At 35.3% G+C, this 13,304-nt stretch overlaps 1 protein-coding gene across 16 annotated transcripts in view; it reads left to right on the plus strand.

Moving 5' to 3' along the window:
- The window catches only part of AIG1 (androgen induced 1), a 240,818-nt gene that overhangs the window by 41,660 nt on the left and 185,854 nt on the right, over window positions 1-13,304 (plus strand). For 12 of the 16 annotated variants that reach the window (XR_012031075.1, XR_012031076.1, XM_072825955.1 and 9 more), the window contains exon 2: window positions 11,155-11,310. The exons of the other annotated variants lie outside the window; for them this stretch is intronic. Coding sequence is in view for 10 of the 12 variants with exons in the window: in XM_072825955.1 (XP_072682056.1) it covers window positions 11,155-11,310 (156 nt within the window). In the remaining 2 variants the exon portion in view is untranslated. The remainder of the gene's footprint in view (window positions 1-11,154; window positions 11,311-13,304) is intronic. 16 annotated transcript variants of the gene reach the window in all.

A 13,304-nucleotide genomic window follows, 5' to 3' on the forward strand; every position in this document is an offset into this window, starting at 1 on the left:
CTTTCCTTAGATGGTCTCTGTGAGCCACAGAGAAGCTTTTAGAGTTCTTGTTATATCTTGCAGTACTCCTATGATAGCTCAGATGTTATTTATATTAAACTTCTGCCTTTTTAAAAAAAATAATGACTTCAATTCTGAAACCTAACATAAACTTACAGTTCCAGTGTTCTCAATGTCACCAAGTCCTTAAAGAACTAGAAAATCATATTGCACTTTAGTTATGATTAAGTTATGACTTACAATCATTAGATCACTTTTAAACTTATAAGAAAAGCTTGTTTCTTAAGAGAAACTTAAAGGTAATAACTTCATTTAAAAAATAATATCTATATTTACATTGTTACCTAAGTGAGAATTGTATGTATTTCTTTGTTTACTGTAATAAATAATGGTACCACTTTTTTTTTTTTTTTTTTAACAGTAGACTGAAGGATGAAAGCTATAATCTCCAATCTCATTCCAAGTTTTGTACTCTAGGTTCCAGGAGACATACATAAAACCATTCATAGGTAAATGAATCCTCAGTTTCACTAAGTAATACCATTGTTTTTCAAAGTGATTAAACCAAGCTATACTCCCACTAATTTGTTCCATATCATCTCCCATACTTGGTACTATCAGACTTTTCTGTGTCATTAATGAAATTATAGAATGTCTTAGGGACCTTCAATTTTGTCTGACATTTTCATTTTTTTAAGATTTTATTTATTTATTCATGAGACACACACACACACACACACACACACACACAGAGAGACACAGGCAGAGGGAAAAGCAGGCTCCATGCAGGGAGCCTGATGCGGGACTTGATCCCGGGACTCCAGGATCACACCCTGAGCTAAAGGCAGACCCTCAACTGCTGAGCCACCCAGGCATCTCTGACATTTTCATTGTTACTTAAGTTGGATGGTGGGAAGACTCTTTGAGCACTAGTTTCATACTTTCTGAAACTGTAAGGGCTCTGGGATTTAATTAATATTACCAATCTTGAGGTAAATATTGTGGAGTCTTACATGAACTAGTGGACAATAGAAATGAATGATTCATCTTCTACTCTTTAGGCTCTGTAACAGTAAACTTGAAAAGGATATATTAAACTAGTGAATATGGTAAAACAATGTCCAATATGAGCAAATACTGGCTGATAGGGAGTGAGATCTCTCAAAGCCATCCAGAAACTTTTGTCTGGAAGATCTGTTTCTGAAGGCAGAAATCAGTATCTAGAAACAGTAAAGTGTCTTCATAACTATGTTAACCATTCAGTTAGTTCCCTGCCAAGTAGTTAATTACAATTGTAGAGATGTAGCCTTTTGTAGACTCAATGTTAGAGCAAAATCAATAGATTATTAAATATTGAAAATAGAAACTTCTAAGAACAGGGGCCGTGTCTTCCTAATAGGTTTTATTAACACAATTTCACGTGTATATATGTATATGTTTTTAATATATATGTCATTATATATAGATTTTGCACAGGTTATGTATGATTATCTGATTTTATATCTAATCAACATCTGATTTTCTCTTAATTCAGATCAAGGTCCTTTTTAAATGTAGTCTTCAGATTTATCTAGCTCTTTAATGATTAGGTTGGCACTTAAATCATCTTCTGCTGAAAAGAGTAAGAAGATAGTGGGATAACATTTTACAATATTAGAAAATGTAATGCACTCCAGGACAGGGTTAAGACACAACATTTTTTTAATAATTGGTTATCACTATTATTATGCTTAAATCTAGATATAATGTGTTTAACAGATGTGGAGTCCACCAAATTAGAGGTTAGACACTTCTAAGCACATTCGAAATTGTAGCTCAACGCACAATCATTTCATAGTCTGTGTTTCTACATTACTAGTTCACTAAGTGCTATGGTCTCCCTGTAGTTGACAGATTTCCAGGGCTGTCGAAGAATTGCTACAGATATACTCAGATGTCTTAGGCAAGGAAGGCACTGGAAACAAATGCAAAGGAGATCCTTGAAGAATTCACTCATTTGACTTCATACATAGCGATCAATAAATATTTGTTAAATAAATCAATGGTGTGTTTAATTCAGTGTTCAAAAGGGATTCATGCTAATACTAATAGTTTAAAAAATCTTTAAGCCAACACAAGTTTTCAGTAGCTCATGGTATCAGTGAAGTGCAGTGAGAACACCTGAGGGGAAATTTCTGCCTTTATTTGCAGATTTGAGTGGAGTCCCTGGAAAGGTCCCTGCTATACTTTTAATAGAACATTAAAGTATTGTTGCTGGAACATGGTATGATTGCACCCATTCCTTTGTGGAGCATATCCAAATGCCTTCTTTAGATGACTGTTCTCCTTGCTCCTTATATATTGAAAGCAATTACATGATATTGTTAATGAATTTTGTTGACAGGCTTTTCTTTCCAAAAGCTGCTTATCGAAGCACGTTATTTCTAACTGAAAAGCTTATTTTTCTTTCTGTCTGAATGGACTGCTTGCCAGTGGTGACTTATGGCTTACTTCATCGATTTTCAGTAATGAGATAGAGCAGCATGAGGTAAATGTCTGTGTACATGGGCAAGGATTCTAAATCACATTCTGAAAACCACTGGCTTGATGATACAGTGAGTCCATCTCCTCAAAAATGTTTGCGGTGAAGATTTCTTGAAAAACCTTGGGCTTACAGCACATCACTTAAATGGCAGATTTAGCAAAAACAGTTACAGTCTCTAGTGAGAGAACCATGTTGGCTTGTTCAGCGCCTTAGAGGAAAATTCACCAGCCAGTGCATCTGTTGGGGAGGGTCTCAGTGGATAAGAGAGGCAGAGAGAGCCTGTGGTAGTTTTAAATGCATTGATTTCTCTACAAAGGAGCATCCAAAAATGTAACTGTCTATGGTCTCCCTGTAGTTGACGGACTTCCAGGGCTCTTGGAGAATTGCTACAGATACTCAGATGTCTTAGGCAAGGAAGGCACTGGAAACAAATGCAAAGGAGATCCTTGCAGAATTCACTCATTTGACTTCATACTGAGTCACTGTCTCATGGCGCTGAAATACTTCTGGCATTCGCTCTTGATCTTAATAACAAGGGGAAGGAATTATGTGCTTTTAAAAAGTATGATACTTGTGGAATACAGGGGGAATCCCTTGAAGATTGTGTTTTATAGTACTGCTATTTTATGGCCCTTATATCCTTTCCACATGTTCACTCCTTCAGTCAAATTCACTCTTCATTGAACACAGATATTGCCATGAATTGCTTTATTCTTTATCTAAATCTCCTTTTAATTAATGCTCTTATCCTCATACAAGGGCCTCCTCCAGGACCTTGTTTATGACAACTATAAATCTTACTGCCTTCTTTCCATCTGTTCTTTACAGTTTTCTTTCAGCCCGTGATCCACATTACTCCAGTATCCATTGCTACCCCTTAGAGTTCCGTCTTCTTGTTTCTTCTGTCTACCATGTCTCAATTAACTTTAAAATTAGCAAAATGTTCGAATATTATGGAATTCTTATGATAATCTTACAAAATCCAGTATAATAAATAAATGGTACATGATACATATAAGTCATTGGAAGTCTTACTCCCAATGGTCAATATAGCCATACTGTGGTCTTTAAAAATTCATATAAACAATGATTTGTATTTCTTACTTAAAATGCTGTGTTTCCTACTTTGGTGCATTCTTTGTTCTTGCTTGAGATTAGTCTGTTAGACGGAAATGTAAATTAGCAACTAATTATAGTAATGACATACCCCAATATACAGACTAAAGCTTTGGTGTAATTACATATGATTGGGGACATTGAAGATGATCTAATGAAATAAAATAAAACCTATTCTGGATAAACCATATCATATATTTTGGGGAATAAATGGTAGAAGTCTAACAAATTTGCCCTATGCTAGAAACAGAATTTAATAGTTTAGTGCATTCTAGAGAAAAAAGGAAAATAATATTAATTTAATGAAAACCACTCATGGGTAAGAAAAGATAAGAGTATGAATGAAATTTGGGTACATTTCCATACTTGTGGAATTGAATCCTAAACCTAAAATGACTCAGTAAATATTATTTCCTGACAGAGTTGAGGGGGTGGAGAGAAAATGCAGAAGGAATTACTCAACAGTAGAGAACATTCTAGAGGAACAAATATTAGAGTGAGTTCAAAATATTCTGGGATTTTTTTTTCATTTCGATAAATTTCCATTTATATTTCTTGGAGAGATATGGTACATTTGACCACTTCATTTCTACATATGATACAAAATAATAAGAGCAGCCAGCCTGCTAAGAACTCAAAGCCAGATGGTGTATGTATGTGTCATGCTGAGTTGATGGTTTGGAAATGCCAGCTCTGCAGAATGGCTGGAACCAAATAATGCTTCAAGGTAATCCTACTTAAGATTCACTTGTGCATCTCCATATGACTTTCACATTCTTAAGTTAATTTAATGAATTTTAAGTTGCAGTGGACAACATGCTACATATTAGGCAATAGAGTAAAATGTTTCTAACATGATTTGTTGGATGTTAGCTCAAATCAAATTCTAATAAAGTAGCAGAATCTAAAGTGTTAGCTAAACAGTATTGGCTGACTGCTTAAATGAACAATATAACCAAAAGTCAGTCTGTACTTCTCTGTAGAGAATGGTGGACTGCTCTAAAATTTTTAGAGATTATCTTTTGAAAATCAGCCAATGTGAATTAAAACAAAACAAAACAACACAACTAACAAAACCCAACAATTTTCGCTCTGTCTCCTGATGTTTGGAAATGAGGAGAGATTCATTTTGTGGTACCTCCTTTCCCTGACCTCCACACACTGATTGGAGGAGTCTTCTATAGCAGTTCAGGTGAGATGGGGGCCGTACTGTGGTCACAAGCTAGGGAGAGCCAGTGGAGAGGTCTACAGACAGTGACAGGGTAGGTACCAAGTAATAGTGAAGCGACTGCTATGTTAGATGACACCGCTGGATAAGAAGATGGATCAACTGTAGAAGGGTATAAGACTTCATAATACTGGGGCACCTGGTGGTTGAGCATCTGCCTTTGGCTCAGGTTGTGATCCAGGGTTCTGGGATCAAGTGCTGTATCTCCCTTTGCTTATGTCTTTGCCTTTCTGTCTGTGTCTCTCATGAATAAATAAAGTCTAAAAAAAAGACATCATAATGCCATTAATCTTACGAGTTTGGCAAACTGTTATTTAGAACTGTTACATTTGTATTTGCCAAATTACTTTTCTTTTTCTCTTCTAGAATATGAGATTCTGCTTCTCTTCTTATTTTTTTTTTCATTTTTAAGGTTTCTCCTTTCCTTTCCTTTTAAATCTTCATAACAGCACCTGTTTCCCAAGAATCAATGAATTATTTATTATTAAATTATTATCATTTATTGAATAATTTAGTCCCATATTAAATTAGTTTTTACTTTTTAAGATCATCATGTTTTCTTAATGAATTACCCTTTTGTCATTATAAATGTTTCTTTTTATTTTTGGTAACATCTTTTATCTTGAAACCTACTTTTTGATATTAGTATGGCTATTCCAGCTTTCTTACAATTGGTATTTACATCCATTTACTTTCAACAAATCCATATCTATTTACTTAAAGTGCTTTTTGTTTGTGTTTTAAATGCAGTCTGTCAATCTATGATATTAACTGGGAGAGTTTAAACCATCGGTATTTAATGTAATTAGAGGCATTATTGGGTTAAGGTCTGAGATCTTACTGTTTTTTTTTTTTTTCTGTCTTGTCTAGTCTTTGTTCTTTTTCCCAATTTCTGACTTCTTTTGCATTACCCTAATGTACTGTTAGTATTCCATTTTATTTCCAGTATTGGCTTTTTAGCTGAGATAGACAAAATTTCTAAATTGGCCCCCAATGATGCCCTACTTTAACCCTAAGAACCTGTCAATTAATGAAATATAATTTCTCTGATTGTATTTTGATACATAGCACAGTTCACATTAGGACATTACCCTTGTGGGCTTGATCTTATCACATGAATCCTTACAGGTAGAAAGCTTTTTCAGACTGATGGCAGAAGAAAAAGTCAGAGGGATCTGAAGCACCAGAGGAATCTGATATTCTGTTGCTGGATTTGAGGATTGAGGGGTGGGAACAGGTACACGGGGTAGAGAGCAGATCCAAGTAGCTGAGAATGACTGGCCCACACATAATAAAGAAGTATGAACCTCAGTCTTATACTCAAAAGGGACTGAATTCTACTAACCGCCAGAATGAGCTTGGAAGCTCCTTTCCTTGAGCCTCCAGGTAAGAACCCTGCTTGACCAATATCTTGATTTTGATGGCATAGAAACCAGACTATCCCACTTGGACTTCTGATGTACAGAACTGTGAAAAATAAATAAATAAATAAATTCATGGTGTTTTAAGCTGCTAAATTTGTGGTAATTTGTTATGTGGCACATACAACTAATGCTGAAGATCATTTTATTTCCTCTAGGGTTTACGGTATACATCTTTAACTTATCACTATCTGCTGCCAAATAACATTATGCTACTTTATATAAAATTAAAAACTCAACAACCTGTGCCTTCCATTTCTTTCTTTGTGCTGTTGTCATAATTTTATTTCCAAATATGTTTAAATCCTTACAATATTTTCTCATATTTTTGCATCAATTATCTTTAAAAAACAAAGGATAGATCTTTTATATTTTATCCACATATTTACTAATTTTTAGCAATTATCGTTGCTTGCTATAGACTGAAAGTTATTATCTGGTATCATTTTTTCCTTTCCTTTGACATATCCTATAGTGAAAAATCTATTGACAGTGAATTCTTTCAGCTTCTGTTAGTCTGAAAAAGTCTTCCACCTTTGAGAAATTTTCCCCCTTATTGGAAAGGTATTATTCCATTGTTTTCTGGCTTGTGTTGTTTTACATGAAAAGTCTGTGAAATTTCTTCTTTATTTTTGTGTATGTGATATGTCTTTTTCCTCCAGAAGCTTTTTTAAAGAAAAGAGGGAGAGAGAGAATGTGTGCATGCATGAGTGGGGGAAGGGAGAGAATCATCAAGCAGACTCCCTGCCGAATGTGAAGCCTGACCCCACAACCTTGATATCATGACCTGAGCTGAAATCAAGAGTCAGACCCTGAACCAACTGAGCCACCCAGGAGCCCCTCCTCCAGTGGCTTTTAAGAGTTCTTCTTTATCACAGATTTTCAGCATTTGATCGTATACTGCCTTGCCTTGATGTGACTTTGAGTATACTCCATTTGTTGATACCTTGATGTGACTTTGAGTATACTCCATTTGTTTAGTTTCTTAGATCTGTAGGTTTATAGTTTCATGAAAATGTCATGAAGTTTTGGAATAACTTCAGCCGTTATTTCTTCTAATACTTTTTCTACATGCCTCCTTTCCTGCTTCGTTAGAGCTTCAATATACACAGATTAGACTGCTTGACATTTTCTCACAGTTCACTGAAATTCTGTTGATTTTTAAAATCTCTTTCTTTCTGATCCATTTTGGATAATTTATATTTCTATATGTTCAATTTTTAAAATATTTCTTCTGCAACATCTAATGCGCTATTATTTCACTCAGTGACTTTTAAGTTTCAGGAAGCATCTTTAATTTTTCAATGTTCCATTTGGTTCTTTTAAATGTCTTTTTCCCCCCATTCATTATTTTCATTTAACTTCTTGAACTTATTTAATTTAGTGATTTATGTTCCTATCTCCTAATTCAAATACTTCTGTCATTTCAATGTCTGTTTTTATTTAATTGGTTTCCTTTTGGTTAAGGATTTTTTTTTTTTTTACCTTTTTGGAAAGTCTAGTAATTTATTATATGTTGAATTTTATAATGTTGGATATTGTTGAATGTCTGGATTTTGGTATATTTCTTTGGAAATTGTAGAATTATGTTTTTGCAAGTATTTAGGTTACTTGTATATGTATATTTTGATCCTTGCTCTTAAGAATTTTTGGGATGGATATAAAGTAGCTTTTATTTCAAGGCTACTTTAGCATCACTATTTAGGTAATAAACTTCTTAGGTCTCAGACTACTGAATGCTTGTAGTCAATAAGGCCTCTCTGGTCAGAATTTGAATAACTCTTCATTCTGACTGAGCTCTGAAAATAGTTTAACCCACAGTTTGTGGTAGGTAGAATAATAAAATGGCTTTCAGTAATATTCACCATTGTATAATTTCCTTCCATGGGGTTTTGGAAGATCCTGTGAATACAATCAATTCTGTAATTATATTAATTTATGTGGCAAAAAGAGAATTATTTAAGGTGGGCCTGACATCATCAGGTGAGCCATTTAATAAAAAAAAGATTTCTTTGACTTATTGCAGAGGAAAAAGTTCAATATATGAAAAACCTGATTTATATATTTAGTTCAAATGTCTAGTTGTTTATGGTGGGAAGGCAACTCTGGTGGTAGATACTTGATCATGAAATTTTATAATTCACTTAATTTGGAACTCACTAAATCCTGCTATTACTAGTCCATCTATAAAATAGAGAAAACTGAGTTAAGAATGAAAGCAAGTGAAAGAGACTAGCCAACTACATTTCCAAAGTATGAAAACCACTCCTTTTTACCTTTTACTTTTAAGTTATTTGTAAATGTTTCATAATAATGAAGTACATAGAAAATAATGCAAGCTTCTATATACAGAATCATTTTAAGAAATAAAGTATTATTAGTACAGTTGAGGCCCTTGTATCTTCCTCTAGTCTTATTCTCCTTTTTTATTTTAAAATATTTTCTTTATTCATGAGAAAGAGAGTTTTTGTGCACAAGCAGGGGGAGGGGTGGAGGGAAGAGAGAGAAGCAGGCTCCCCGCTGAGCAGGGAGCCCAAAGTAGGGCTTGATCCCAGAATCTTGGGATCATGACCTGAGCCAAAGTCTGATGCTTAACCAACTAAGCCACCAAGGTACCCCAAGTCTTATACTCCTGGTAGAGGTACCTGAACTGAGTGCTATTAATCTTTTTGAAATTTATTTTAATACTATCAAACTGTAACTCCCCCCCCTTTTTTTGTTTAATGTTTTGTTGTAAGAATGAAAAATTGATATGTACTTAGAATTCCACTCTATGAATATAGCACTGTTTATTTATCCAGTCAATAATTGAGACATATAGGCTGACTTTTTTGAAGGAATGAATGCAGAAATTAACTTTTGTATGCATGTGACAAGAACACATGTATGAGAGTTTCAGTAAGGAAATACCCTCTGTAATGAAGTCATTAGATAATAGAGTCTATGCATCTTTATATCACGAGATATTGCCAACTATTCTTCAAAGGGGTCATCCAAATTTGCATTCCCATATTATAAGTATGCAGAACATACTTATAACCAGTGGTATTATTAGAATTAAATTACAAATAATTATATGAGTGAAAAATGCTATCTCAGTGGTCTACATTTGCATTTCCCTGGTAATTGATCAGGTATGACATCTTTTAATATGCTCACTGGCCAAATTGGCATGGAGATTATTATTCCCCAGCCTGGCAACTCCAATTTCTTTGTGTTTAACATAAAGGTCAAACATCTAAAGTGATAAGATATGGTATGGAAAGTTTTCCTAACTGTGAAATTATTCCCTGAGTCATTGAAATTATTTCTGGTCATCACAACATGATTCTTGCCAACTCTTGAGTTGAGCCATACTCAGTTATGGCAGATTCACCGTCTCCCATTCTGGTTTTTCTGGTTGTAGAAAGAATAACAATAAACTTTAAGTCATTGAAGCTAAAAGACAGGCTAAGTTATGAGAAGGAATATAACATTATACTCTAGCTAAGATTGGCTAATAATGGCAGTATTTGGTAGGCTTGGAAGAGCCAGTGATAGTAAAATATTGCAGGATTTTTGTTTATTTGACTAAGGCCAGCAATAGAATCTCCTTTATTCAGAATTTTCAAAATGGCTTAGATAAGAATTTGAACAGAATGATGAACAATCTGAGTGTGTCATGTTATGCTAAAGGATGGAACCAGGGAATTTTGAGGGTCCTTCCTTCTTCCCTTTGTTCTGTGCCGCAGTGAGGAACTCATCCATTCAATCACAGATTCTTTCCACTGCCAACATGGAATTTTGCACAAAACTTTTTGTTTTCTAAAGAGGTAATTAGTAAAATTGTATCTTTTACAAATATACCATCAGTAAATTATTTCAGATAGAAGCCAGAAAAATTACCCTGAATCTATTCTTGGTGCTAAATGGACATTGTTTTGAGCCCAGGGACTCTATTTTCTGCCCTTTCCATAATTTGAAATATCATGTGGCAAGCTATGTGACAGTATGCTTCCTGCCTCTACTCACAGCTCTGGATCATCAATACTTTTCCACCCACTTTGGGAATTTCACATATTATGGAATTACAGTGTTTTAGTGTCCTCCCCACTGTGATAGTCCAAGTTACATGTAGCTGAAGTAAGTAATTTAATTTGTAATTGATTTGGGAATGTACAACTGAAAGCATTTTGGGGAATATGGTGCGGTATCTCTGTTTATATTACTTTGGGAAGATTTTATTTCATAGAAAACCTGAGAAGGAGGTCTTATCATTTAGGTTTGACAACAGAAAATCACTCTGTACAGCTCTAATTATTGCATTCAGTTAATTTCTCTATGGCTCAAGGACTTCCTTTGGTGAGAAACACTTCCAAACACTTCCTTTGGTGAGAAAATTTCTAAATCTAGGAGATTAAAGCATAGGAAGGTTTCTTCACATTCAGACAAAAGTGTCTTGTTTAATATTCAGGCTACCCTGATTCTTTTCTTTGCGCTTCTTAGATGTTCACTAAACCCCACTGGTCAGTATAACTAGATCGCAGATAAGATGTTTTCAAAATAATGGACATATCCTTATGATATTTGATACTACTTTCTGTTGGGCCTCTTTAGACATGTATGTGTGTGCTTATTTCACATTTGAACTGAAATGAGCAAAAAGGGAAGCAGTGTTTTTAGGATGAATTTTCTCATCTATGATAGCCTTTTGTAAAGAAAGTCGTTTGTAAAGTCTTTTACATTTGTAGGCCAGCTCTTTAAGTATGCTTCCAATCTTCTCTTATCATGTATCATGTTGCAGAGTTGTTGCTGGTTGGCTGTCCTACAGCTGGGGCCTCTTTAGGTCTTTGGTCTTCATAACACCAGCTCTTGTCTCCCTCCAGGTCATCCAGGCTGTCTTTTTCGGCATTTGTGTGCTGACTGATCTTTCCAGTCTCCTGACTAGAGGAAGTGGGAACCAAGAACAAGAAAGGCAGCTCAAGAAGCTCATCTCACTCCGGGACTGGATGTTAGCTGTACTGGCCTTTCCTGTTGGGGTTGTGAGTATGACGTAGAATGCATCTAACCACAAAAGAAAACTTGGGTCTTCTTTCTGGCTTGTAAAAGAAAAAGAAGGGCTGATTATATAGCAGATTTCTGAATTAGTTTGCTGGGGTTACCATCACAAAGCACTGCAGACTTGGAGGCTTCAACAACCAACATTTTTTTTCCCTCACAGTTCTGAAGACTAGAAATCTTAAGAACAGGGCATCCACAAGGTTGATTTCTTCTGAGGTCTCTCTACTGGGCTCATAAATGGCCTCCTCCTCCTGTGTCCTCACATGCCCTCCTCACACATGTGTCCATGACCTTATCTCCTCTTCCTATCAAGACATCGGTCATATCAGATCAGGGCCCCTCCATGACCTCATTTAACCTTCATTGCTTCTCTAAAGGCCCTACCTCCAATTACAGTCACATTCCTACATATTGGGGGGTTAGGACTTCAACATATGAATTTTAGGGAGACACAGTTTAACCCATAACCGTTCCTTTGGCAATCCAAACTTGAAATGTATGGTCCTTGGGTCTATGACCATTCTTGAATTTTTTGAGCTTGGGAGAGGAGGTCAGTATTAGCTTATACTGCTTTGCTCACCCAACTGTACCATTGCCTAATATCACTTAAGTAAATGCTGCTTAATGCTTGGGTCTGTTCTGGCTTCATTGATTTTCATTATTTTCAGTTAGAAAATAGTTAGAAAAAGTCCATTTCTTGACTTCCTTCATGAGCCCATTAATTATCCATTGTCCATACATACACTGTGTTCCTTTAAAGGGCCAGGGAGCCATGAGATCCTATAGATTTTAACTTGTGCATAGCCAGGAAAAGAGAGAGAACTGTAAATCTCAAACTGTGAAGACAAGGAAGAGTGTGTTACCTAATTCAAATTCAGACCTTTCCTTTGTCAACCAATGTACAGGAAAAACGAAGCCCAGGTGATCTGGTCTAGCATATGTACAAAATGAAAGTTCCATGGTAGACAGAGTTGGAAAGTTGTTTTTTTAAATCCTTCCAGTGGCTCTTATTATTTGCCAAATCTATAGCTTACAGAAGACACTTGTTCTAAGACCAATTAGTGAACACCCAGACTATCACTGAATTGCTTTTTCTATGTGCTGAATTGTATTTTCTTAGATGAAGTAGTCCTTCACTCTTGAGAGCAAAGCAAAAAAATTCTTATAATCTGGTCACACTCCTCTGCTCACTCCCTTGTCTTTTTCCTTTGAAAACCTAAATGAGTGCTTAGATTGAAACCATCTAGCAAATCTCTCAAATTCAGTTGCTTAACCTAACAGAGTTAGATGCTTTCCGTATTATGTAGTATTTCCTTTTTTGGACTTGACATATAAAATTCAAATACTTTCTATCAGAATAATCATCTAAGGGAAAATTTCCACTGGCATAAAGTATAAAGATTTATACTCTATGTATGAAAGAATTATCTAGAAAATCCAAGTCTGTGTATTGTTTGTTTTTACTGGTTTATTCCCTTGGAATTTCTATAGGCAGTCATTGCCTCTGGAAGTCTTCTTTGGCAAGAAGGGATACAGTAACACAATACAAAAGTAAATAGGAATACAATATTAACACATTTTTTCTTAGTTCTGCCTCTCCCTCTGTTACACAGTGTCAAAACTGTGTCTCTAGGGCTTAAATTGTGCCTCTTGCCACTCTCATCAAAAGCACATGGCATATGCCCATTAGACGTTTTTGACATTACTTTGGCCAGAAACTTTTTCCACCTGCTTGAGACTTGAGATATTTGTCAGTTTTCACTGTCCTTCCTGAATTGGGTCCATGTATGCTTCATGATGTGTAAAAAGGATGGGGGACTTTTTGTTTGCTTGCTTGTTTGATTACATTTGATACTTTTCTCTGTTTCACTATTGTTGTTCTCTCTGTGTTTTGAAAAGGGGATGAGAAGTAATTACACCTTTAATTTCACCCCTCCTTTTTAACCCAGAAGTCATAACATCACATTTCATTGTG

The sequence above is a fragment of the Canis lupus genome, chromosome 1 (genome assembly GCF_048164855.1).
Source record: "Canis lupus baileyi chromosome 1, mCanLup2.hap1, whole genome shotgun sequence".
NCBI classification, from domain to species: domain Eukaryota; kingdom Metazoa; phylum Chordata; class Mammalia; order Carnivora; family Canidae; genus Canis; species Canis lupus.